We start from the raw sequence: 25,865 nt of genomic DNA, 5'->3' as shown, positions 1-25,865 counted from the left end.
TATTAAACTCACATGCATGAGGCACCTTTTCAGGTGTATTTAAGTATGTTTATATTATACGTTTTCTGATTGATTTGTCCATAGTTTTTAATAGTGCATACATTTTTGAAGTTTAAATTGTAATTTTTTTGCATTACAATACTGCTTGAAGTCTCACAATTGATATAGATATTATATATAAAATGATATATAAACAGATGTTTAAAACCATTTTAGAAACATTGCACATCATGTAGTATGAAACTGTTGTGCTTTTGCAATTATTTATGCAGACATTGCAAATAATATCAAGAAACATTGGTATTGCAATATATAAAGTGTTATTGCTTAGAGCTGGAACCTGACAGTTTCTCACCGTGAGAGATGGTTTTTCTCAGCTCCAGCAGACTGCGGAACGACAGCGAGGCGACGTGAGGTTTCCCCCAGCGGTCCGTCTCCTCCTCCACATCCTCTTCAAACTTGATCCAGCGAGCCGTTTCTCTCCACTGCATCTCCTGGTTTTTATCCATGATCAGCTCATTCAGCTCCACGAACACCTGGCGCCAAACGACAAAACAAAAACGCTATTACAACTCCCTAAGAGCAGCAGACACCTGCTAGTCGCTTCAGGTAACTTAAGCTAACATTGGTTTGATCTGCCTAAAACATAATATCACACACCAATCGATGCATCCAGCATGTGCATGTACACCAACACATCATTTCCTGACCTTCTGGTGTTGAGCAAGCCGTGAGGAAAAGTCTATAAGGACCATGCCGTTAGAGCAGGACTGACTGATGAGAAGTGAAGCGCTCCATAAGTACGTACTGGTTTACCTGTCTAGAGGGGGATCTGAGGGCGTTAATAAAACATGGCTGACTCTGACGGCTCGCAGTGTCCAGTTACCTGAGCTGATCTTTTCTTTATTTCTAGGTGTGTGAAAGAGAAGAAGTACATTCATTTTTAATCAGGTCCTGCCCCCTAAAACCCTCCTTTCATTTGTTTTGAAGGACAGCGGGGGAATGCAGTGAATGAATCTCAATCTGGGAAAAGGACTAAACTTGCTGAAAAATCCCATTAAGACTTTGTAAAGCCATCTATAAGGACATCTGAAACCTAGCTAGCGTTGTCTACGAAAACAATTTTATCCTAATATCCTAGCTAGAGGAAATGGCACTAAAACATTCCCACAGAACATTCAGTTAACCTTAAACAAGCATTAATGTCCACTTATTAGTGAACAAATTACACAAAGATGCCTGCAGTTTTTGGATAAATTAATAATCAATGATTTTTCAGTGATCCGGTTGTTTATGATTACTAGGTAAGGATTCATTTTTAAAGAGCTTTTTTTATATAAGATGTTAGAGTTAATAGACCACCAAACTACAGACATAAACTAGCAACCAAGCTAGAAACTAGCATCTGTGGACAGGAGTCTGACCTCATGTGGCGTCCGGTCTAGTTTGCGAGTGCGTGTGCTGGGCTCTTTGTGATCTTTGCTGATGTGCACCACTTGTCCTTTCGTGCTTTTCCTGACCAGGTGTCGACGTACTCCAGGAACATCTTCAAAACGATGACCTGGAAGAATAAAACAATAAAAACATGCCTATTATTTAAAAAACAGGCTGTAGGAGTTTGTTGTGTACGATTTGTGCATCTCCCATACTCTTCAAGAAAAAGAACAGAAATTATTTACTTCTATTTACTCATTTCTGAGCAGTTTAATACATCCTTATTCAATAAAAGCATTATTTGCATTCAAATATGTTAAATACGTATATTTTATATATATAATAACCCTCCTAACCCCTAACTTCTGATGTAATATAACCATAAATTAACTATGTATCACATTCAAAATTACAAAACATTGCGCTGTCCTATAAAATATTACAGATTTTCATTCTAGACTGATTTCTCCCATGTACTTAATTCAAATCAGTCAAATGATCAAATCTCATTGGCAGGGTTGAGAGGCGGGTCACCGCCTTTGTTCATAACACAATGCTCATCAGGGTGAAATTACAGCATGTGCAATTTGCCGTAGACATTCAGGATAAAAAGATCAGGGAGGGAGTTTAGAGGGATTTTGACTAACTATGCTGAGCGTAGGAATAAACTCCAATCAAGAAGAGAGGCCAAGCCTTTTCTCACACTGCTAGATGGAGTGTGTTGAAATTCACCTTTGCATACTTCTATAAACTTCTAAACCCTGACAGTGATTTGCAAAGTCAGATGAGAGCTCACAGCGACTGAAACATGCTAGTCAAGCAGCGTTTAACTTGTTGTTTAACTGTTTTTGTCTATGATCTGATGTTCTAACATCTACAGGTCAAACTTAACTGTAGATATAAACTGTCTAAGTCCTGTTGCCGAGCATATAGCAGCAGATTTTCCCAGACTAATTAGTGGTCTGTATATGGCAAGACGGAGAAAGCTGATGAGGTACATTACAGGAACCACTGATTTACAGCTGGAGTCTGATAAAGGTTTGTCCTGCTGGGCCACAAAAGACTCTTGCTGTGAAGTGTAGCAGGATGCATGGTACAAATCACCTGAGAGACTATAAACTAGTGGAAACTCTGACTACTGGACCTAGATGTTGGGATCCCAGACCAGGTCATGGGTTTCTGCTTTAATTACTAATAGAACAACAATTATAAACATCAAAACAAGACCTACCCAAATAAAGAAAACAAAAAACAAAAAGTACATATTATATATAACCATGGCTGCATTTAGTTTATATAAAAAGTACAAACGGTAAAATTGTGAAATATTTTTATAAATTAAATTAACTATTTTCAATTGTTATATATTTTAAAATGTAATTTATTCCTATGATCAAAGCTGGATTTTTAACATAATTAATCCAGTCACATGATCCTCCAGAAATCATTCTAATCTGCTGATTTGCTGCTCAAGAAACATTTTCTATTAACTCTAGCTGCTTCATATAGATATTTAGTTTCTAAGCTTCTTTGATGAATATAAAGTTCAAAAACAAAAGTACTGATTTAAAATAGAACTATTTCGTAACATAATCGTCTATCACTTTTAAATAATTTATTGATCATTGTTTTATAAAAGCATTAATAAACAAAAACTCCTGCTGACCCTTAACTTTTGAACATTGCATTAGCATTTTCCAAAAAAGAAATGATTAAATGATGCCTTGTAAGTGACTCTAAATAAAAGCATCTACAACTTGCATAAATGCAAATATAAAATCATTGTTTACATTAACCATAGAACTAAAGATGGCAGCTTCATTTTAAAATGTACTGAATTATAGAGATTTCAAAACTAGAAGCTTTCAATAAAATACCATCAGTTGGTGGGCAAGAACAAAAATACAACCTTTAACATTTTTCACACTGATTTATTCCAAGACATGCTAGTTTCATAAATAAACGAATCAAAGTAGTCTGTAGCTAAAGATTTCCCAGGATCATACTGGGAGCGTGCATTAAAGACTCACTTTTAATGCCGTCGAGGTCGGCCGAGGCCAGGGTTTGTGCCTCAAACTCATCGGTGGGGATCCGCTGGTATTTGGCCTGCTCGGACCCCGTCATGTTGCCCGTGCGACGTCTCTCCTGAAGGTCGTAGCTGCGACTCGACACACGGGGCAGAGGACTGGGTTCAGAGGTGCTAGGGGTCGGAGGAGCAGGTTCAGACGGCCTACAAAAGACAAAACAACACCTTGTCAAGTAGTTCTTATTAAACCACAAAAACTGCTAAATCTTCTGATTTAGCAGTTAATTTTGCACCAAAAACAACATCTTCATAAGCACTCACCTTTGGTTTAAAATGAGTCATGTTTCTGAAAGCTTCTTAGACCAAAAACATTGTTAATGCCCTTTACTTTACAAAAGAACAGAAGAAAACAACCCACTGAAATGATCTGGTAATGAATCCTGATGCTTGTAAAAATACCCCTGCATTTAAAAAGATGAGGACGCAGAAAGGAAAGGTGGAGAGCGCTTTATAAAAGCAAAGTGTGGTTGCTAGTAGTAACGGGTGAGTGATGTAGACAGTGGTGATGAAGGTCTGGAGAGCGGCTGATACCCTGCTGCTCTCTGAAATAACTGGCACTAGGTAACGAACAGCTTTAATGATACAATTTACAGTAAACCAAGACCAGAGAGCTGAAGGTGGATGCTTTACGGGTCGAGCTGCGAAACATGCAATGTCTACCACTTCAAATGAGTAAATACTGCAACAAAACTGCAAGATGAAGACTGAGAAACTGTGCAATACCGAGAAATCCCTTAAAATGTTTTTAACCATCGTGACATAGTTTCCACCAAAATACCAAAGTTACACAAAAACATGTCCAGGTCACATTTCACAACAAAGCTGGATGAAGAAAATTAAGCCAGTCTAATAGCCAATAAAAAAATAGATTTTTTTTTTTTATTAGTATCATGCATTTTTCATGACAATTGAGAATGTTACCATGTTCTTGTGCATGGCGTGATTTACCTTTTAATTTTTTTTATATGCATTAATTAAATGCAGTACAACAAACACTAGCAGAATGTATAAATACAATTTAATAAATATTGCATGCTCAAGGAGCAATTTCTAGCCAATTCATTATTTTAGAGCTGAGCATTATTTAACCCACGACCAACCAAATATTCATCATTAAAATAGAATAGTTCCAGGTTTAGACCTATGACAAAGCTGAAGATTATTTTTTATAGTAATGAGAACAAGATGTAGATTTATGAGAAGAAAATTTCCTTAACTGTCATGAAAATATTTTTCTTGATGGTCCCAAATGAAAAAAATATCTTACATTTAATATTTAAATATATCTAATATTTCTGAAGCACAATGCATATAATAGGGTTATTATAAAAACTAAAATAAATAAAACCGAAATAAAAATTTATAAAAATTATACAGACAGATTTTTAAAAACTAAATAAATTACAAAAACACAAAACAAAATTATTAAATGTTAACACTAATTCAATTAATGCGTTAAACTAACAGGCCTTAACGCACTGGCCCCGCCCCCAGATCTGTACTTCATCTTAAATTTCATACAGTTGATTGCTGACAAATCTGATGAAAGGTAACAACTCAATAAATGCAGTTATACCCTAAAATTCATGATATTAAAAAAAAAAAAAAGCTAGATAAAAAATATTTTGTTTTTGTTCAATTTTGACAACAAAAATATAACCTAAAAAGCCACAGCAGATTTATTTAGTGTCTCCGAGCAGCACAGCAGTGTTTAGATTCTGAATCAATACTTGTTTTGAACGAATCGTGTGAATCAATGATTCAGTAGGCCATTTACAGAGAGAGAGATGCTTACTGAATTTCCTGAATGAATCGGCTGTTTTAACAAATCGATTCATTTTTTTTTTCATTTAATATTGAAAGTAAAAAAAATAAATAAATAAATAATTGAAAATGGTTCCTTTTCCGTTTTTTTTTTTTTTTTTTTACATGGGGACGGGAATTAAATGCCCCTTTCTGTTAATTGGTCAGCCGAAGAGCCAAGAATCCTAATTATACAATGACATAATCCATAAGGATATTTTTATACATGCAAACGCTAAAGCAGCAGAGCAGATGGACTCACTCAGTGGATGTGCTGTCGTGAGGATCTGAACACACAGCAGACGACGGGACGATCAGGATTTCGCGCGCAGGAAGAGGTTCTGAAGGCTCAGGTGTGGATACATGAGGCTCGTCATCTGACACAAAGAACTGGACAAGAGATAAAGAGCGAGAAACAATGAAAAATCTATCACAGGTAGTAATTCAGTAACAGTAAACAAGCACTTAGAACTTGAGTTTGCACCATTCAAAAAAGGTTGTTGTATTTATTTAGATATTCCAAGATTTCAAACAATTAATCATTGAATTAAAAGCTGAACTCTGGATGTAAATGAGGTTACCTGAACACTTTCTTTTCTCTCTGTTGTGGGCGCTGGGGTGGCGCTCTGGCTCTCTGCAGCTTCTTCATCGTCCTCCTCCTCCTCATCTTCACCCTCCTCGATGGTCAAAGCTCCGCTGGGGCTGGAACAGACTCTGTGGTCCTTACTGCTGCTCCGTTTCCTCTTCCTCCCACTCTTCTTCTTCCTGCCGTCTCCCGGGAGTTTGGACAGAGGGTGGTGGATGTGACGGGACGAGTGACGGTGATCTGGAGACGATTACAGCAGAGTTTCAGTTCTGCATTTTCAGATTTATAGCTTTTAACATTTATTAGGTATCTAGAGTTGTAAAATTGGAAAATCGATTTTTAAATTGAGTACGGTAAATAAGGTATAAATTGACATCTTATGAAATGTGCTCCTATAAGATATGTTTCTATTTGTACAATTGCTAATAATATTGCATATTACTTTTGCACTATTGCCGGCGTCACACCCAATATTATTAAATTAAACTTAAACTAAAACCTTTATAAAAATTACAAAATTATAGTACTTGATATGAAATAATTGTTAACCAAAATAAAATGCACTAATCAACCTTTGAAGTGGATCAAAACCTTTCATCAGAGTTGTCCTAAAACCAAAATGCGTTCTTTTCTTAGGACAAGTTTGATGAACTTTTTTTGATCTACTGTAAATGTTGACTGCTGTAAAATACACAATTTTATTTTTTTATTTTTTTAAACTTACTTCAGCTATCTGCCAAAAATAACTTGTAGTACCTATAAAAACTAAACATTTAACAACAATAAAAATAATACTAATTAAACTAAATAGTCAGAGAAAAATGACAAACACAAAACTAAATTATTAAAACTAATTTAAAATGAACAAAAACTATAATAATGTGTAATAATAATACTACAATAACACTGGCTCTGCTTCTAATATATGCATATATAAAATTGTAAGTCGCTGGGGTATATTTGTAGCAATATCCAAAAAAACATTGTAAGAGGCAAAATTTTAAATTTTTCTTTTATGCCAAAAATCATTATTATATTAAGTAAATATCATGCTCCATGAATATATATTTTTTTATTTCCTACCATACATATATCAAAATTTTATTTTCGATTAGTAATCTGCTTTGCTAAGAATTCATTTGGACAAATTCAAATTTTCTCAATATGTAGATTTTTTTACACTCAGATTCCAGATTTTCAAATAGTTGTACCTCAGACAAATATTGTCCGATCCTATTAAACCATACATCAATGGAACGCTTATTAATTCAGCTTACAGACGATGTACAAATCACAATGCAAAAGAAAATAACAAATCAGAAAAAAAAAACATAATAAAACAAAACAGATGCAAACTTGCATTCAAAATCTTTCTCGTTGTAGGTGCGGTGCTGCTCGCTGGGAACTCTGGGAGTGGGGCTCAGGATCTGCTGGAAGCGCTGAACACCTAACGCTTTATTCAGGTCACCTTCCTCCTCTTCCTCCCTCTGTGGCACTCGGACAGGTGTGGATGATGACTCGGGCTGGAGGGGGAACACTCAAGATTAGGACACTGATCTCAGGATAAATAAAAAAAAAAAAAAAATTTCAAAAATCCAACTGTTACTGAGAGTGTACACGTCACCAGCTTTCATGAAGTGACAAATCTGTCCATTGCTAACAGCATCCTACAACGATCACTAGAGGGAGTGATGGTCAAAAGCATTAGTAACAGTCACAGAACAACACTTGCGGTGTTTCATTTTAAAGGCATTCGTCAGCCGCACACATCACTGAAGTCGTCTTATTTCAGATTAGTAGCTATTATATTCCAAAATAAGAAAGAAATGACAATAATTTGCGTCTCATAAACAATAACAGTCCATTTTATAATAGCTACTTTTTCTGAAACGAGACATCCTTGATGACACACGCGGCGGACAATTGTGACTTTCGGAGGGCGCAGCCTTCGAAACGAGACAGTGACTGATTTTAATGATCCCTGTCAGAGCTCCCAATGTTCCCGACATAGCTTTTACAGTAGTTAATCTCTTTCTAAATGAAATGGAAATCATGATATAATGTCAAACAAATGCAAACACTGGAGGCTTTACGGCTCATTGCTGTGCTTATTGCACAAATAATCACAAGTCAAAAACAATCTCATTAGCTACACCTCAATGGAGCGCTCGCACTGGCTCAACAACTGCACAAACAAACCAACCAGAATAAAACATCTACTGGATTTCATTCCATGCAACTAAATTTCATTTTTTTGCTAATTCACTAAATTTGTTTCCCACAAGCAATATAGCCATAATATAAAAAGATATTACCCAAACTATGAGATACAACAAAGCATTTCCTTTCAAATTCCTTCATCTAAACCTGTTCTTACAAGTCTACCACTGGAGATCTTTCCTGCCGTCAGACAGTACAACACCACCTCACATGATACATTACACAAGCAGAATTTCTGCTATTCAGTAATGACCGATAATGCATTCATATGGTGTATTCATGGTGCACAATAAGCACCATAGTTGCTTTTTTTTGTATGACATTCATGCTTTAGTGACTAGAGACAGTTGCACATGACAAAATTATTTTCCCACTGTCGATTTAGTGCAGGTGTTGTGGGTGTTATTGTAACCTCGTGAGAGTGAGAAATTTTCATTTTTGGATAAACTATCCCTTTAAGCCCATAATCACCTGAAAATAAAATTGCAATTTCGTTTTATTTTATTTTTTTTCGATTAATAGGGTAGCCCTAGTCTGAAAGGTGGCTGATGACTGGTGTTCAAATGGTACTTGATAACAGCAATGAACCAAAAAGTTTCCCAAATACTCACATTTTTGTCCATCTTAGACCTTTTCCAACCAACTACCAAGAATATAAGAGTCAGCACATGCTAATGAAGGTCTAAACCAAAGCTTACCATGCTTGCGTAGATGATGCTAGAGCTGATGACAATTTAGTGCTGACAAAGCTGTGGAGAGGAGCTCGTGAGAACGCCGTTCCTCCTGTATGTCCTCAAGAACAAATCAAAGTGCATCGCAAACTGGCATCGCATGGCTGTTCATCTTTCTCCGCAGAGTGATTAAAAACAAACACGGTTTGGAAGAAAGTGCATGGTTTCGATTGTTCAGAACAATATACTGTAAAACCTCAACATTTTCCACAGGCAAATGTTGACACTCTCCAGAAAACATCCGTCATGTTGTTACCTAGCGCTGCTGAGACTTCAAATCTGCTTTCATTTGTTCTGCGACATTACGTGGGCGCCTTTAATACTTTTATTGGCATGCGGGAACAACAGACTGACCAGTCTCAACCAAGGATTCAAAGGAAAACCAGTTAAATTTGGTTTTAAATGGTTATACCTACTTTTTCCAAATGCACAAAGGCGATTTGCATGGTTTGAAACATCACAGGACAAAGATTAAAGCTTGAAAGTCCCATAAATAGTCTTTGGCTCAACTTATGAAGCAGGGTCACTATAGTTAACTACAACTAAGACCATAAAATACATTGCAAATAAAATAAAATAAAAACTATTTTAATTCATAAATCTATAAAGACATTTTAAAAAATTAATTAAAATGACACCAAATATTTTTCTTTTATTTTAACATTAAAAATAAAATGGAAAATATAAAAATAAATGAGTTCTAAATATGAATTAAAGCAATACTAGTATCTCAAATAATACTAAAATATGAAGGGAGAAAGTCAAGAAATTATGCCAATGCTCCTGTCCTTACCAAAAAGTAACAAATCAAAGTTTTCCATAAAAGACTTGTGGTCAGTATCCATCCACATGAAATACTTTTGTCTACAATGAAACTACACTGAAGTTTGGCTCTTTGCCTAGTAATAGATGCACATAAGACATGATTCAATGACCCACCGCGCTCAGGCCAACAAGACCGCAAACAGAACCCAAAATAAACCATTAGACGTCCCATAAGAGCACTCCAGTCCAGCCAAACTCTTTGAGGACAAGCAGTGGCTTACATCAGCAGCTCCCGAGCGGCATTAGTGTCAGTTCACATGAGGAGCCACTGGCCAAAGCAAAGTCTCTTGATGTGAGCGTACGGCCAGCGAGAGATTAGCCGCACAGATCTGTGAGGTGTCTGAAATCCCACTGACTCAGCAAGAGACGCACGCGTGCAACACGAGGAAGCGTTATATATGGAGAGCCGAGGGTAGAGAGAGCCTTACAGAGCCCACGCAACCCTTGCTTTTACAAGCAGAGAATAAACCATCATTGTGAAGACCCATATACTTCAAAAGAAAAAAGTATAAGCAGTTGTTTGACAGTTGACAACTTTAGATTTAAAGATGTTTGAAAAAAAGACCAATTAAAATTCAGTATCTACTGTATATGCAAGAGTGACCAATTAATATCAGTATGCAAATACTGAATCATTAAATAAGGTAGTGGGAGATATTCAAATGTTCATATTTGATTACTTTTTAATGAAAGCCAAGAATGAAATGATGTAATTACTGACCAAATGAAGTTGGAATGGAGTCTGCACATGGTGTTCAAACTGAATTCAAATTAATTGCAGAATATTGTAGAGAATAACAATAGAATTCCAATAATTAAACAAAATATATTTACAAATATAAAATATATTAAAATATAAATACAGATGAATAAATATAAATTTTATATTTATTTATAAAACAGACCACACACAAGAAATTGCAATTCTGTGTAAAAGAAATTAACCACTTACAGTAGTAATAGTACACTGGTGCGACATCAATGGCATGAAAAAAAAGAAAAGAAATGGCAGTGAATATACTACTGACTAAATAAATACATATTTAAATATTTAAAATCTAATTTTTTACTTTTTTTAAAATGTATTTTATTAATTGTATTAATTTAATAATGTATTACTTTAGGCTGTATATATGTATATGTATGTATGTATGTATGTATGTATGTGTGTATATATATATATATATATATATATATATATATATATATATATATATATATATATATATATATATATATATATATATATATATATATATATATATATATATATATATATATATATATAGAAGTACTGGTGATCCAAAAACCGATGCAACCGGTTCTTGCCTCGAGAACGAGAAATGCTCCGGCAGTGGGCGTGTACGTTCGTTATCTGGCTCTGCTGCACAAATTCCCCCCCGGCCTTTATTTGTCCGTGTTGACCACGCCCCCGGCCACTATAAGAGGCCTGGCATTTATTGGACCACCAGATTTTATTTGAAGAATTGCGGTGTATATATATATATATATATATATATATATATATATATATATATATATATATATATATTAGTGCTGTCAAAATTAGCGCGTTAACGCATTCGATTAATTTGAAATATTTAACGCGTTAAAATAAAATAACGCAATTAACGCGGTTGCAGTTTTTTTTATTTCCAGTTGTGGCCTATGTATGTTCAACGTGCAAAGAAATATGGATAAGACCAAGGAAGGACTTTTAGACGGAAAGTTTCAGTATAAAACTCTGCCGGATTACTCTTCAGTCTGCCACAAGAAACATTATGACTGTATGACTGTAACAGTGCGTAAATCAGACCTTTCTGTAACGCTAACGTTAATAAGCTTAAACGAAAATAAAGAAATAATTGTGTAGCGGAGTATTTTTTGTACACAGTGCCGCGAACTGTCAATCACTCCTGTACGCGTGCATCACTGTCCTCCTCGCAGCTGCAGCAACTTGCGCTCTCTCTCTTCATCAAGCTTTAAAACAAAAAGGGGACAAAAAGATCATATTGTCTTTGTGCATAGGCTATAGATTAATTAGATAAATGAATATCTAAATTTGTGCCTTGCCGTCTACGGTATTTTTTTAGAACTTAGAAAAAAGATGCTGCAGCCAATGAGCAGCCAGCGGGGGCTGCAGGACGACTCAACCTCCGCAGACAGTTTTTAATGTTTATCAGACAATAAATACTCAAGATTTTGCTTTAGTATAACTCACAACGAGTTTCACACACCTTCTCCGGCCACGTTGAGTTGTTGACACTTAACAGTGGGAAAAGCGACACATGCGCTATTCACTTGTATAACTTAAGGGTGAATGGGTAATGTAGTTTCTGCTCTGGGTGGGATGAATTAGGAAGCTTGCATTGTGAAGGGCGCTCTGAAAATCGGCAGTGCAGGTAAAAGATTAAAACCTCTATTAAAACAGATGTCCAAATGAGCGTACCGGTACGCTACAAGCACGTTCTGGGCGCATGGAGAGGTGGCGGTACGCTCAAGAGCTATATTTGGAAGTGGCGGTACTGAGTACCTGTGCATACTGGCCCACTTAAAGCACTGGCAATGACTATACTTTGGAATTTTTTTGCAGTCCACTTAGAATTCAACATGGAAATCATTTTTGTTTTTTATTGGCATTGATTGTTTTGAAATTCAAATGGTACTTACATGCCTGTGTTTTTATTTCTGTAATAAATATGGCTTTCAAGCCAACAGTTAATTTGGAGGATATTGATGGTTTATTGCAGGTATGTTGTTTACATGAGAAAATCTGTGTTACAAGTTAAACAAAAATTCCAATAAACAATCATATTTTGAATTTAAATAGTTTCTTTGTCTTGAGTTTACATTAATTATTTACATTTTACATTTACATATCCAAAAAGTTTCAGTCTTTTAATTGCGATTAATCGCGATTAATCGCGATTAATTTTAAAAAATTGTGCGATTAATTAGTTAATTTTTTTTAATCGATTGACAGCACTAATATATATATATATATATATATATTTTTTTTTTTAATATGCATTTTTTTTACAAAAATGCAAACAAAACAACATTTTAAAAAAGTTTTACAAATAACTAATTTAAACAGATGTGACATTGACTTCTAACAAAACAATGCAATGCAACAAACTAAAGATAGCAGTATTATACTGGCATGATATGAATCACATTTGTGAGCGTAGATAACCTGTAGAAACACCCCTTTCAATGTTTACTCCGAGCAACATCCACCAGTCCTCAGCCTTCCCAAATTAACCCTCTCAACTGTTTGCCAAATCATTGATTTACAAGATCCGATCACGAAATATCGCAAAAATTCCTCAACGATGGCTGATATCAGAGTACCAGAAACTATAATGCAACACACCTCACTGTGAACCATAAAGATGGTCAAGGTAACAGATGTAATACTACAGCTAATTTAAACCTAAGCAAACAGCATAAATTACTGACCTTTAACTTGAACAGGAAGTCCATTGGTCATCTATCACATCTAAACACGAGAGAAAGTTAAAAAAATCCTAGCAAATCTAAAAAATGAGCAAACACAACCCGTACACTCCTCCGCAACCTGTCGTCACATGACCAGAGCAGGAAGAGGATATGGAATGGCCCAATTTCACCACGCCAGGCCTCGTTCGAACTCCAATCACTGATTGTCTAGTCTTCCCCCAAACACACCCCACATACACACACCCAAAACCAGAAGTCGTGTCATCGGGTTGATCATTAACCTATGGATCAACAGTTGCGTGCCATTAAGAGGACAGCCAATGTCAGTTAACCAGTTAAGCTCCGAATTATACTAACTCGCAATGAGAAATCCATACCCATTAGGCCAATTCACATTTCTAGACTAAAACTTAGCTTTACTTTTAAAAATCTGTAGTTTATTAATATGTTTGCAACTTGGAACCAGCATAAAGATGCTAATAAAGTGGTATTTGTCCATAAAAATGTTTATTTAAAGAATAAAAAAGACACACTGACAGCTATTCGAACTCGAATAATAATAATAAGAAGAAGAAGAAGAACTCGATTGAAGAGACTACATTTGTGTCAAAAGAGAGCTGGCTCTTTAAAGGCAGAACCCTGGGAATGCTGATTCAGCGGAGTGTGGGTTTGGAGAGGATGCAATTCAAGTCACAGAAAGTTGCTGCATATCACAGCAAACAGCTGCAGGAGAAAAAAAAAATGTCAATTTTGTGGGTGAAAAGGTCTTTGAGTTTCCCTTGAGTTGCCTGAGTGAGTTTTATAGTATCTGTCAGTGATACCGGACCATTAGAGACCGCACGGATAATTACAACACAGAGGTTTGTTTGGGAAGTCTGCCTGGATCTTAAATGCTATACCCTTTCAAAGAATAAAATATATGAAAGTAATGAATGAGGCTACTACTGATGGAAAACAACGACAAATGATTTCTAAAAATAAAAAATTACAGTGCATACATGACTTACATGCAGTTCTTTGGTTTAACCAAGGTTTTCAGGTCATGGTACAATGGTAATATTATTTAATACCAATAAATTATCTGCTTATAAGCCGTTAGCTCTTCATGCAGTCCTAATATCACCAATACAATTAACAATTTCAGTTTAATTTAGTGAATTATTGTGCAAATAAATGAATTTACTGTTTAAAATGTTACATTTTCCTGTATATGTATACATATAAGTTGTTAATTAACTATATTAGCCAATATTTTATATACTTCTTAATCATCTATTAACCTTTTTTTTTATTTTTTAGTCATTTCCTACTGGAGAATCACGTAAATCCCACAGGAATCATTCAATACACTGCAAGGAAAATATATTAACATAAATGATTAATATATTGCATTAAACACACTACAACCAAATATATGGAATAAGTTGCTTATTATAACAGACATTTGATGACAACAATTGTGAAATATTATTAAAATGTAAAATAACTTTTCTATTTGAATATTAAAATGCATTGTAATATAGTATAATAAACAGTAATTGTTTCCATAAAAATATTATGCAGCAACAACTGTTTTCTTGTTTCTTGAACAGTAAATCAGCATATTAGAATGATTTCTGAATGATCATGTGACACGGAAGACAGAAGTAATGTTGTTGAAAATGTGTACACAGTCACACACACACACACACACACATATATATATAGATATATATATATATATATATATATATATATATACATATACACATATATATATATATATATATATATATAGATATATATATATATATACACACATATATATATATACACACACACACACACACACATACATAAATAATAGATAATTTATTATATATATATTTTTTTTTTCCTATTTTTGATTTTTTTTTCTCCGTTTTGTTTTACTTCTGCATTTTGGACCAAATAAATGCAGCCTTGCAGACCAAAAGACCAAAACTTCTTTAAAAAAAAAAATCCTTAATTGACGGGAAGCTTGTATAAATTATAATAATTATTGTAAGTTTGTTACCACACTATTTGATTGAAAGGGGTGACACTTAGTTTTTTACTACAGAAAAATGAGAAATACACAAATAAAACCCCACAGTTCGATCTAAATAGCTTTGAACATTTGCACTTTAACTCTTTAAATCAATAAAGTAGTTGACTTACGTTGTGAAGGACTGAAGCCACAGCATTGGTGAGTTCATCTGAAGTCACGGGGTCGCTCATGGTTGACGTCGGGACGCTGCGGTGAAGACGCACGCACAGGAGAAGCTCAACAACAATCGGATCTGCACAGGCTTTAGCCTTTCTCTTTCTCACTGAGACTCAAGCAGGAGTTTATAGGCAGCATAACCTGCAAACAGTTTGAAACATTAAATAATTTGTTCAATGCCAATTACAGCCTTTATATTATACCAGTCAAAAAAGGTTTACAGTGTGATTAAACAATTTGCTGGTGTAAATAAACTTAAACTACAACATATCAGCCCCACCTCGTATCCAAAGACTGATAAAAACCAGATAAAGTTGCTACTGTAAGAACACGATGATAAGAGACTAATGCTTGAAAATAACCATAAAATATTGGATGTGATGTTACAGTAGATTAAGATAGGCTCAACTATCATTCATTCAACTGAACACCATACAAAGATCACAACAGTTCATTAGTTGCTTGAATATGTACCACTTCATACTGAGTTCAAGACAAGATAACATTTTATAGCAAGGTTCAGGTCAACATTAGATAACATTAGTTATCATGAATATACAATAAACAATACTTAAAAAAAATGTTTAACTAATGCATTTTTTAAATCAAACGTTAGTTAATATACACTTATAACTATTATGCAATCGTTTTTCAATAACTAAAATTAACAAATGTTAATAAATGTTGTAAAAAAATGTCATGTTAAAGGTAAATGCATTTACTATTGAGAACTTATTGTAAAGTGTTACAAAGCAAATATAATACCTTTAATAAATCACAAGTAACCAATTTCTAATAGAAAACCAACCTTTTAACTGCTAATAACTAGTCCTTTGTGGAAGTAACCTTTGGTTTGATGCAGTAGTCTGTGCAGAAACACAATTGTTTGATTGTTGAGTTGAGGTTTGACCTCTAACTAGAACATTCAAGGACGTCAACACTCCTTTTTTCAAGTCTTTCTTTAGTTGATTCATCTAAGCGTTTCTCATAGCTGAATCGTGGATCTAAGCGCTCTTGTAATTGGAGATCATGATGCTCAAAGTTGAGGTCTTGCATTAAATGTGTAAAAGTTCTACCATGGTCTTATTAAAACTTAATATGAATATCATTCCACATGTTTTTAAAATATTGAACACTCATTCCAATCAAACTGAAACTTTTTATTGTCAGAAACATCTGTAACGTTTTATAAAAGTAAATCCAATCAATATTATGCTGGATATTTTGACTAATTAGCATTATTATAAAAAGCATTTTGAATAAGAAAGTAACCCAAATAAGTGATTGTAATAAAGTAATCTCAAAATAACTTGACCTTACCTAAAGAGGAACATGACCTACAGGGAGACCAGAACTATGGTAAAGTTAAGCAGTTGACTCTTATATGACAGGAGTCACATGTGTGTTCATTTGTGGACCTGCCCAGTTATTCATCTTGGACAGCATCAGTGCAATACCAAGTTCAAACCGCCCCTTATTAAAAATAACATAAAATCCTTATTGCATTATTTCATCTGGAAACGGTGTTCTAAGAACTTGGTCGTACTATCTTTAAGAGTTTTCTAAATATAGAGCATGCTATATTGTAATGTTGAAATGTCTTATTTAAATGCTAATTTTAGGTATAGACTTTCTTGGAAGGTCGACAATTTCATTGTCGTTTTTTTTTTTCGGACCAATTGAGTTCATCAACCACATGATAAATAGTTCTGTGAGAGACAATCAAAATTTGTGACACAATCTGGGCATTTATTCACTAAATGTCCACATTTTTTGAATCAAGGACATTTTTGGATATTTTGGCTATTTGACAGAAAATTTATTCAAAAATGTGACCCTGGACCACAAAACCTTTAGTACATTTTTCTATACATACATTTACAGTAGGAAATTTGTAACATATCTTCATGGAACATGAAATCCTTTACATAATATCCTAATGATCTTTGGCATAAAAGTAAAATTGAGCATTTTGACCAATACAATATTTTTTAGCTATTGCTACAAATATACCCCAGTGACTAGTTTTGTGGTCCAGGGTCACAAATGGATTTGTCCTTCATTTCACGTACAAGGTTATTAGTTTCAGAACAAATGGATTTCCAAGCAGAAGATGGAAATTACACTTTTGTGATGAGAAAACACACATTTTAGGCATCACCTGGAACAAAGTGGTTTCCTCAAAGTATTTTAACATTGGAAAAATGTAACTTAAGTTTCTTTGTTTAAAAAGGAAGTACTTTTAAAACAGGAAGTATCTACAATTGCACAATGAAAGATAAGACAATCCATTCTATGATCGTCGGCTTGCTGCTGTGATGTTTGCTGATTTCAAACAACCTCCAGTGCTCAAGTTAGCTTAACCAGGTGTGCATCTGCACGGTATAAACCTCTGTTTATAGTGTGCAAACTTCACCTTTACTTTTTACCAAGAACATTGCTGCGTATTTCCTTTTTCATTAATAAAGGAATCTTATTGTTTGAATCTTATTGATTCAATTTCCCTCTCCATTTCCTCCAGACGTCAACTTGGTAACCACTTCTAGCAACTGTTTTTGTCTACCACATTTAACCATGTACTTGCAAAATCACCTTTGGTTTTGTACACCTTGAATGTGAACACAAAGACCTTTATCCTCTGAAATTCAAAGCATTAGCACTTGGTGGACATAGTCTTGGCAAGAATAAAGAAAGTGGGATCAAATGCAACTAATTTCTTGTCAGACAGGATTGCAATTCAAGCCACTGTACATGTAACTTGTAGGTTTTGTAATTTAAGTTAAAGTTATCCAACTTCAACTGGAATCTCTCGTCCCAAACAGAGCTCAGGATCAAGCACTCTCAGTTGGGAAAATCCTTTTGCTTTCGTGAAAGGCAAACAGGCTTACTGGATTAAATTCAAGTATGTCTATAAAATATAATTTCAGACAAAGCAAAGGCGGCCAATAAAGATGCCATTCTGCAAATAGACATTCAATCACAATGCGGAAACCTCACTGTAAAAATATAAAATGCTCAATGACTGAGTAGCACAGCAAATATAGAGTTCCTAGTTTATAGTGACCAACGGCTCATCCACATGAAAGACATGTTTGTGAGGCTGTTTTTAAACCTCATGCAGAAAATGTCAAAAAATTGGTTTGGATCAAGCAATATATGGTGAGGCCTAGTGGTTAAAGATCTGGGCTGGAAACCTAAAGGTTGCAGGTTCAAAGCATCGACACGTGAGCTATAAACAATGTTCATAATCAAGACTTAATGTCAGGTTACTGCAAAGAAATATCTGTAATTACATAAGAAAATTTTTTTTTGGATAATCAAGTCTAGAACTCTCAAGTTTGTAAAAAAATAACAAAACTTACCTGAAAAAAGAAAAATTCACTTAGAACCAAAGCCTATGGGACTGTTTAATGCAATTTTATGTTGTTTTTTCAAAGTATAAATCATTAACTCAAATAGGCACAAGTTCATATCAAAAGCCAATCAGATGTGACTAATTGTGCACCTACTTAATATTTTAAATTCATTAATCTACAACGAATGTTCAAAAAAAAAAAAAAAAAACACCTGAGTGTTCTTTTAAAAGATGCTTTGTTGCATTAAAAAAAAAATTGTGCAACGAAATGGAAAAATGCAAACGTGTTTTAAAAAGTTGAACTATTTTTTACATGATGCAGCAGACTGTGGCATGATGCTTAAGTTTTTGGCCAAAGATGTTTATCTGAGTGTTTCCCAATTAGTCAGCCTCACTAACAACTATTCAGCTGTTGGATGAACCATCCCTATTATTTACAATTATTTAATTAGCAAAAACTTCTACAGAAGTAACTTAACAATAAAAACGGTGCGACTGCACTAAATATCAGTTAAGCACTATAGCATCTACAAAACGTTACTTCGGTTTGGACGAAAATGACGTCATTTTCATTTCAACTTTTGAATTTTTAATACAGAACAGAACAGGCTGGACATTGGAAATGCTTATTGCTGTGAGATTAGTGATGTTTAATGACTTCATCAAACTCACCAGACATGCCACGCAGGCTCTGAGCTTTACATACAAACACACAGACCATGTCTGTTGATCATTTGATTCATTAGATCATTAACGCTCATTAAGTAACTTGAGTTTAAGGGGAAAATAAAAGCACAGACTAAATGATGACTGGGTGATATCAGTAAACCAGTGGACTTTTCACTGTTGACTTAGCAATGTCTAGTGATCCATCATGATATGCTGACTATTTGAATTTCAATTCCAGATGCCAACAAGTTATAAATTAATAGTACATTCTGTTGTGTTGATACAAACACATCACTTAGAAAAAAAAGTTAGATTAATTAAATGACCAAAAAAAAAAATCATACAAAATTTAATCTTAAAGTTACCAAACAACATCTTTATAATTTTTAGACACTCTTTTATATAAAACTAAATTAAATTTGATCAAGTGAGCTGATGATTGAATGACTACCATTTGTTAAAATTGTAAAAAAAAACATTTATGGTCAATTAAAATGGAAAATTAAAAAATCATTAGGTACATTGCAACTAAACCTTGCATCATTTTGATAAAAGTAATATTCACTGAAAAATTAAAAAGCATATATGCATTAAACATTATGTAAGTGTATGCAAAATTTCAGTCACAAAAAAAAAAAATCACATTTGGAATTAAACTAGTAATTACTAACCACATCCTTGTCATTTTTATATACTCTTATAAAATGTTATGCAGAAATGTTTTACACAAAACAAAATTCTGCTGGATCAACTGAATTGGTGATTGAATAGCCACCAGTTACTAAAATAGCAAATGGAACTCAAATAATAGCATTTGATTTGTATGTTTAAATAAAATAAAAATGAACAGTTAAACAAACAATGCAAAATTGAAACAAACAAACTCACCTCAATGTGCTTACTGCAGAGAAGCTGCCGCTGACATCTTAGTGTAAAGCCAACAGCCACTGTGTACAGAACGCCAGCAAGAGAGAGAGAGAGAGAGAGAGAGAGACAGTCAGAGATCTGCAGTGTTTCCCTCACACACTCAAACACCAGCACTGATGGGTAAATCGCTTCCTCCACCAGATTAAGTTTCCTCCCCTAGACCTCTGACGGCCGGCCATGTGACCGCTGCTCAGCATTGAGTCAGCTATGACACACACACACTCATACCCTCACATATACAGTACTCACTCACACACCTCATACCCATCTGTACTTTAAATGACAAATAAAGGCATTTTAACAGTAAATGTGTCATGTGAGGAAAGGTTAACCATGACAAGGACACTTGTTCGACATCATTCTATCCTTGCATCACGTCATGATGGATGAAGTAAACGCCACTGACAGCATAATAACCACAAAACGATTCTTAAAAAACAATTACAGGAGTTTCATTTATTTACCAGTGGCTTAACAGGCTTTTTATTATTCTTGTGTAATATTAGCTAAAGATATTAAACTGTTTGTTTACTACCATAAAACACAATAATGAATTATTATTACAAATGATTACATAATATTAATTAATCTTTACTCTTTTACATCAGCATTATACATAATGATGATTAATAATACAGCAAGACAAAATAATTACAGTATTAAAATAATGATTATTGTTACTAATATAATTATGACTAGCACTGTGATTATTATTATTCTGATATATTTTTAAATGTTGTTGTTATTAATATTAAAAATAATTATAAAAGTGAAAATACAACTGTTATTGCTGCAAACTTGTTTTAGATTTCTTAGATTTCTGAAAACCAGTAAAAAGTTGTTGTTTTTTTTAATGGTTTTATTTCTGCTTTTGACAAAATAACTAAATCATTAGAATTTTTTTTTTTTTTTTTGCATTATAATTACTATCATGAGTAATAATAATGCAAAAAAAAAAAAATCTAATGATTTAGTTAAAAAAATTATTTCCATCATTATTATCATCATCATTATAATTGTTTTTTGATTTTAATAATGCAGTAACAATAACACCCTAAATACACCCTAAAAATAAACCCCAAAACTTCTATTTAAGGTTATATAAGAAAAATAAGTAACTTTAGAGCTTAATATCGGTGGCTGCATGGACACATGTGCACAAAACATCTAAAACCTGAAACTCAAGCACTGTTTCAAGTTGCAACTATTTGTTTGAACCAACAGCCAAGTGTGTGTAAAATGCACACACGTGTGTATATGTGTATGTGTGTGTGTGTGTGTGTGTGTAGCAGCATGAGTATGTGTCAGTGGGAGTCACATGGTCTTGGATCAGCCCAAAGGACCAGCCGCAGAGAATTAAAAGTCCGCTTCAAAGCTTGGGGTTTTCCTCAATCCCAAAAAACCTTCAGGAACAGAGGAACTTGGACTGGTCAGTGACCTCTTTGAGAGTATGGTTTAAGACCAAGATGTCAGTTATAAGTGGTACCACAGAGTTTTATGCACAAGACTGCACAAAACCAGACTAAACGAGAATTCCTCAATGATTCCTGTGAATACCACTCCTAAAGTATCAAGACTGTGTCATTATAAAAGTTAGTTAACGTCATTCATTTATGTTTGTCATACCATTAGCATGACAAACCGAGCGGTCTCCATTCACAACATTAGAGCTGTAACTCCCACTGCAATGGGTGAGGTCAGATGTCCAGGAATCTCAACTATCAGTTCACAGCTAGGGAGAGCGAAATATGCTGAAATGTCTTGAGCAACAATCTGACTAATTTCGACTAGAATACCCCTAATAATCCAACGTGCTATAGTGACTTAATAATACACAGTATAAAAATAGAAACGCACAGAAATCACAATTCTGACTGATAAGGTTTAGCCAATAATTATGTTCACATTGTGGCCATTAACCAAGAAAATGGCTGATATTAGAATGCTGCACTATTTTTTATTAATGGGTCTAGAAAATAAAACTAAAATGCTACAAGCAGTGCTATTTCCATTTATATATATAAAATAAAAAATAAACCTGGAAAAACTGTTATTAGAAAAAAAAAAAATTGTTAACTGAAAAAAAATAAAAAAAATAAAAATAATAATAATATTATATATGATAATAATAATAATAAATATATATATATATATATATATATATATATATATATATATATATATATATATATATATATATATATATAATTATTTTTATTTTTTCAGTTAACACTTATTTTTTCAATCTATACTTACAGTGTTGATGCATTACAACCAACACGAGTTACGTAATCAGATGACTTTAGTAACTAGTAAAGCATTACTTTTTTTAATTTAGAGTTAAATATTGGAGTTACTGTTTCTAGTAATGCAAGTTACTTTGTTTCCCATGTCTTGATTGACAGCTCTCGTGTTGCCATGTTGAGAAACAATAGAGTAATAGACAGCAATAGAGTAAAGCTTTGTTGTGCATCAAAAAACATAACTGAGTACATAATTGTGTAGAGACATAAATGGCAGGGAAGTCTAATCTCAGAGGGACATCCTGATGGACATTACAAACAAAACCCCGATTGGCTGGCTGCTACATACTCATGGTGCATGGGATTTTATTAGGCTGCAGGGAGTCTTGTTTACAAGTTCCCAGACTGCTACAATTAGCACCTCAGAGGAATTACTAGTAACATGATGTGCCAAAGGTTGTGAGGTGTGTGGTACGAAATCTGTAAAAGATGCTGATGAATGAGACTGCATAAAAAAAAAGCATGATGCATCAGATGATGTGAACATGAAATAATTTTGCACACCTTAGTTTCAATTAGATTCTGACCAGTCATTAGATGATTTCTTGAGCTTTTCAGTTTTGTCTTGACTTGCATGTCTGCATCGCACAGGTTATGCAATTTCCTGACAAAACAAAAGATTTGACAAATCTATCTTACACTTGACAAATTTAAAGATCTTGTAGTAAAAACAAACCCACAATTCAGCAACAAGATGAGTAAAAACCTGCTGAAAACAGCATATCCTTCATGGTCTTCCTGTCACATTAACTTTTCATTGTCAGCAAACTGCTCTGGTCATGATAAACAAGGAAGTCAGTTTAACCAAATGCAAGAGAGTGTCAAAACATTGGAAAATTAAGAAGAGCTATTGCATAAACGCGCACTGGCATGCATAATGCAAGATAGCAGCGGCAAAACATGATTACATCAAAATACAGATGCCTCTTAATTGCACAGACAGCGGTGACAACATCCAAATCCACAGATGATGGAAGAATATCACCGTATTTCCAGGTGGCTGTTAAAAAATGCAAACAAATCCAGTGAATTCACTCTCACAGTTGACTGTCCAATGCCACAGTCATGGTTCGCAGTTCTCCGTAACCAGATTTCACAGCAGCCTGGTACTTGGCTAGACTTGCCTTTGGCACAACAGTGTAAAGTTCTACACTGGGAATGTTTGAGTAACATCTCCATAGCCACAAACTGATAAACCACGAACACTGGGAACGTGGCTTAAAATACACCTGAATTGAGAAATAGAATTTATTGCTTCCAGAACCAAAGAGATAATGGAAAACGCATGAATTAATTTGGGTTTCGCTACTTGAGAAAGGCTAGAAACAGATCTACGCTCAATGTAGTAACAACAAACAAGGGCTCGATGCAACCGTTTTGGCACAAACACTTTGTAAACTTTCAACAGACTTTACAGCGCAGTGAATCGTGACCCAGCTGTAATCAAATCAATGCCGTCGCAAGCCTCGCGAACACACCATCTGGGTGAACTTATGAGAGTTACGAACTTCTGTAAGTTGTTCCCAAGTTGTTTCCTGAAGGCTCAGTTTTCAATTGAGTGGAACATGAGATCTAAATTAAACAAAGCACTGGTGTAACGCCTCAAAATTAGCCTTATCATAAGTTTAAAAGACACCTGATACACCCTCAAATCGTTCCCAGGATACTCTGGAAAAATAGTGAATGATGTATCAGTTAATATTGAGTGATTCTAAAGCTAATGATTGTGGTTACTTGGTCAATGAACAGAGCATTAGTTTAAATAAAATAAAACATTAAAAAAGCATTTTATTTCAGCCACTAGTTACAGAGGCAACATTTCTACTTTTTTTATTATTTAACAACTTGAAAAGAAATCTTAAATTATATAGAACATTTTTAAAAAACTATAAAACTCTACAAATAGTTCTTATGAAGCCATGCATTGCTTTGTGTGATAGACTGCAATTCACTAAAAAATGTGCTCTCAATAGAAGTAGCAGTGTCAGCTGGGTTAGCAAATGAATACAATTATAATTTTTTGATAATCTAATCTGTGAATTGGTTGATCCAGATCACAAAATCCAACTGAATGATTGGTTTATGAATCCGAATCATGGATCTGGTTGAACTCGAAGCAGTTGCAGAAGTAAAAAACTTGCTGGAAAGAAGACATTCAGTGAACTATGACTAATATTTCCACCTGTTCAAAAATGTATATAGGCTTGAAAAGACCTGAAATACTGAGTCATGAAAGCATCATTAAAATAGTTCACATGTCATTTTTAAAGCTTGAATGCTTCAGTCTGGATCGTTGTAACTTAAATGGAAAAGAGCAATGAAAATCAGACATCACATGTTTTCTTTTGTGTTCCATGGAAAAAAACAACAACAACAACATGAGGGTGACTAATTGATGACTAGATTTACATTTTAGGCAAACTATTCTTTTAATTCTACATGATTTCATTTTACAGGTTCATATGCAAAATGCAAGATGCAAGTGTTGCGCTACCAAAACAAAAGTGTGTTTATGAATGATTCTGAAGTTGTGCAAGAGAGAAACGACAGGTGAAACTCAAACTAAGCTTATTTAATTATCACTTCAAGACTAAACAGCCCTGGGACAGCTGTTCAAAAGTGTTTTTCCCTGCTCACCGGTCAGCAGGGGTTTCGCAGACTCGGGTTACGGACACACAAAAGCTCTGTCTGAGTTCTCACACTTTTTCTGTTTAACTTGGAGCGGACAATCACGTCTTTGTAATATGACAGCAGTGAACAAACCCAACAAAGCAAGCCCTGACCAGAGGAACGCTGTCATTCATACCTTGAGTCACACCAAAACAAACAATCGCAATGAAATATCGAACCGGCTCACGACAAGGTGAATACAGTAACACATATCCTGGGAAACACAGTACTGTATAAACCACACAGGAGCCCCCGATCGGGTGTTGGGTCACGCTACCCAAGGTGGACTGATTCGCAAAACAGTCGTGTCAGATTTGTAATATCGTGGCCTACGTGAGAACAACAGCCTTAAAAAAAAATTCAGCTGATTAGCGTCACCAGCCATGCAGACAATTATGAAAGCGCAATGCAGGACTTTTGAAAATGACCTTAACCCGTAGGAAAATACTATGAGCCTGCCTCTTTTTTTTTTCCGAGAGGGCAAAAGAAACTGGCTTACAGTTGATCTGCATTGGAATGCAAGCAGGAATAAAGCTTATTTTATAATATCATTGCTAGCTTTTTTATTCA

At 34.4% G+C, this 25,865-nt stretch overlaps 1 protein-coding gene across 4 annotated transcripts in view; it reads right to left on the bottom strand.

Annotated features, from left to right (window-relative positions):
* The window catches only part of LOC128013461 (anion exchange protein 2), a 39,789-nt gene that overhangs the window by 11,599 nt on the left and 2,325 nt on the right, over nucleotides 1-25,865 (bottom strand). The window contains exons 2-9 of one of the 4 annotated variants that reach the window (XM_052596468.1): nucleotides 20,284-20,342; nucleotides 15,326-15,512; nucleotides 7,270-7,432; nucleotides 5,905-6,149; nucleotides 5,586-5,713; nucleotides 3,465-3,664; nucleotides 1,425-1,561; nucleotides 356-536 (exon numbers count right to left, since the gene is read on the bottom strand). In XM_052596468.1, the coding sequence (XP_052452428.1) occupies nucleotides 356-536; nucleotides 1,425-1,561; nucleotides 3,465-3,664; nucleotides 5,586-5,713; nucleotides 5,905-6,149; nucleotides 7,270-7,432; nucleotides 15,326-15,385 (1,114 nt within the window). In that variant the 5' untranslated portion in view covers nucleotides 15,386-15,512; nucleotides 20,284-20,342. Of the gene's footprint in view, nucleotides 1-355; nucleotides 537-1,424; nucleotides 1,562-3,464; nucleotides 3,665-5,585; nucleotides 5,714-5,904; nucleotides 6,150-7,269; nucleotides 7,433-13,147; nucleotides 13,291-15,325; nucleotides 15,513-16,179; nucleotides 16,324-16,691; nucleotides 16,790-20,283; nucleotides 20,343-25,865 lie in introns of those variants that run through there. The other 3 variants (XM_052596467.1, XM_052596469.1, XM_052596470.1) reach the window with 3 other exon arrangements.

This window comes from Carassius gibelio, chromosome B24 (genome assembly GCF_023724105.1).
Source record: "Carassius gibelio isolate Cgi1373 ecotype wild population from Czech Republic chromosome B24, carGib1.2-hapl.c, whole genome shotgun sequence".
Lineage (NCBI taxonomy): Eukaryota > Metazoa > Chordata > Actinopteri > Cypriniformes > Cyprinidae > Carassius > Carassius gibelio.
Note: the sequence above shows the minus strand (reverse complement) of the source record. Positions and strands in the feature narration are given on the sequence as shown.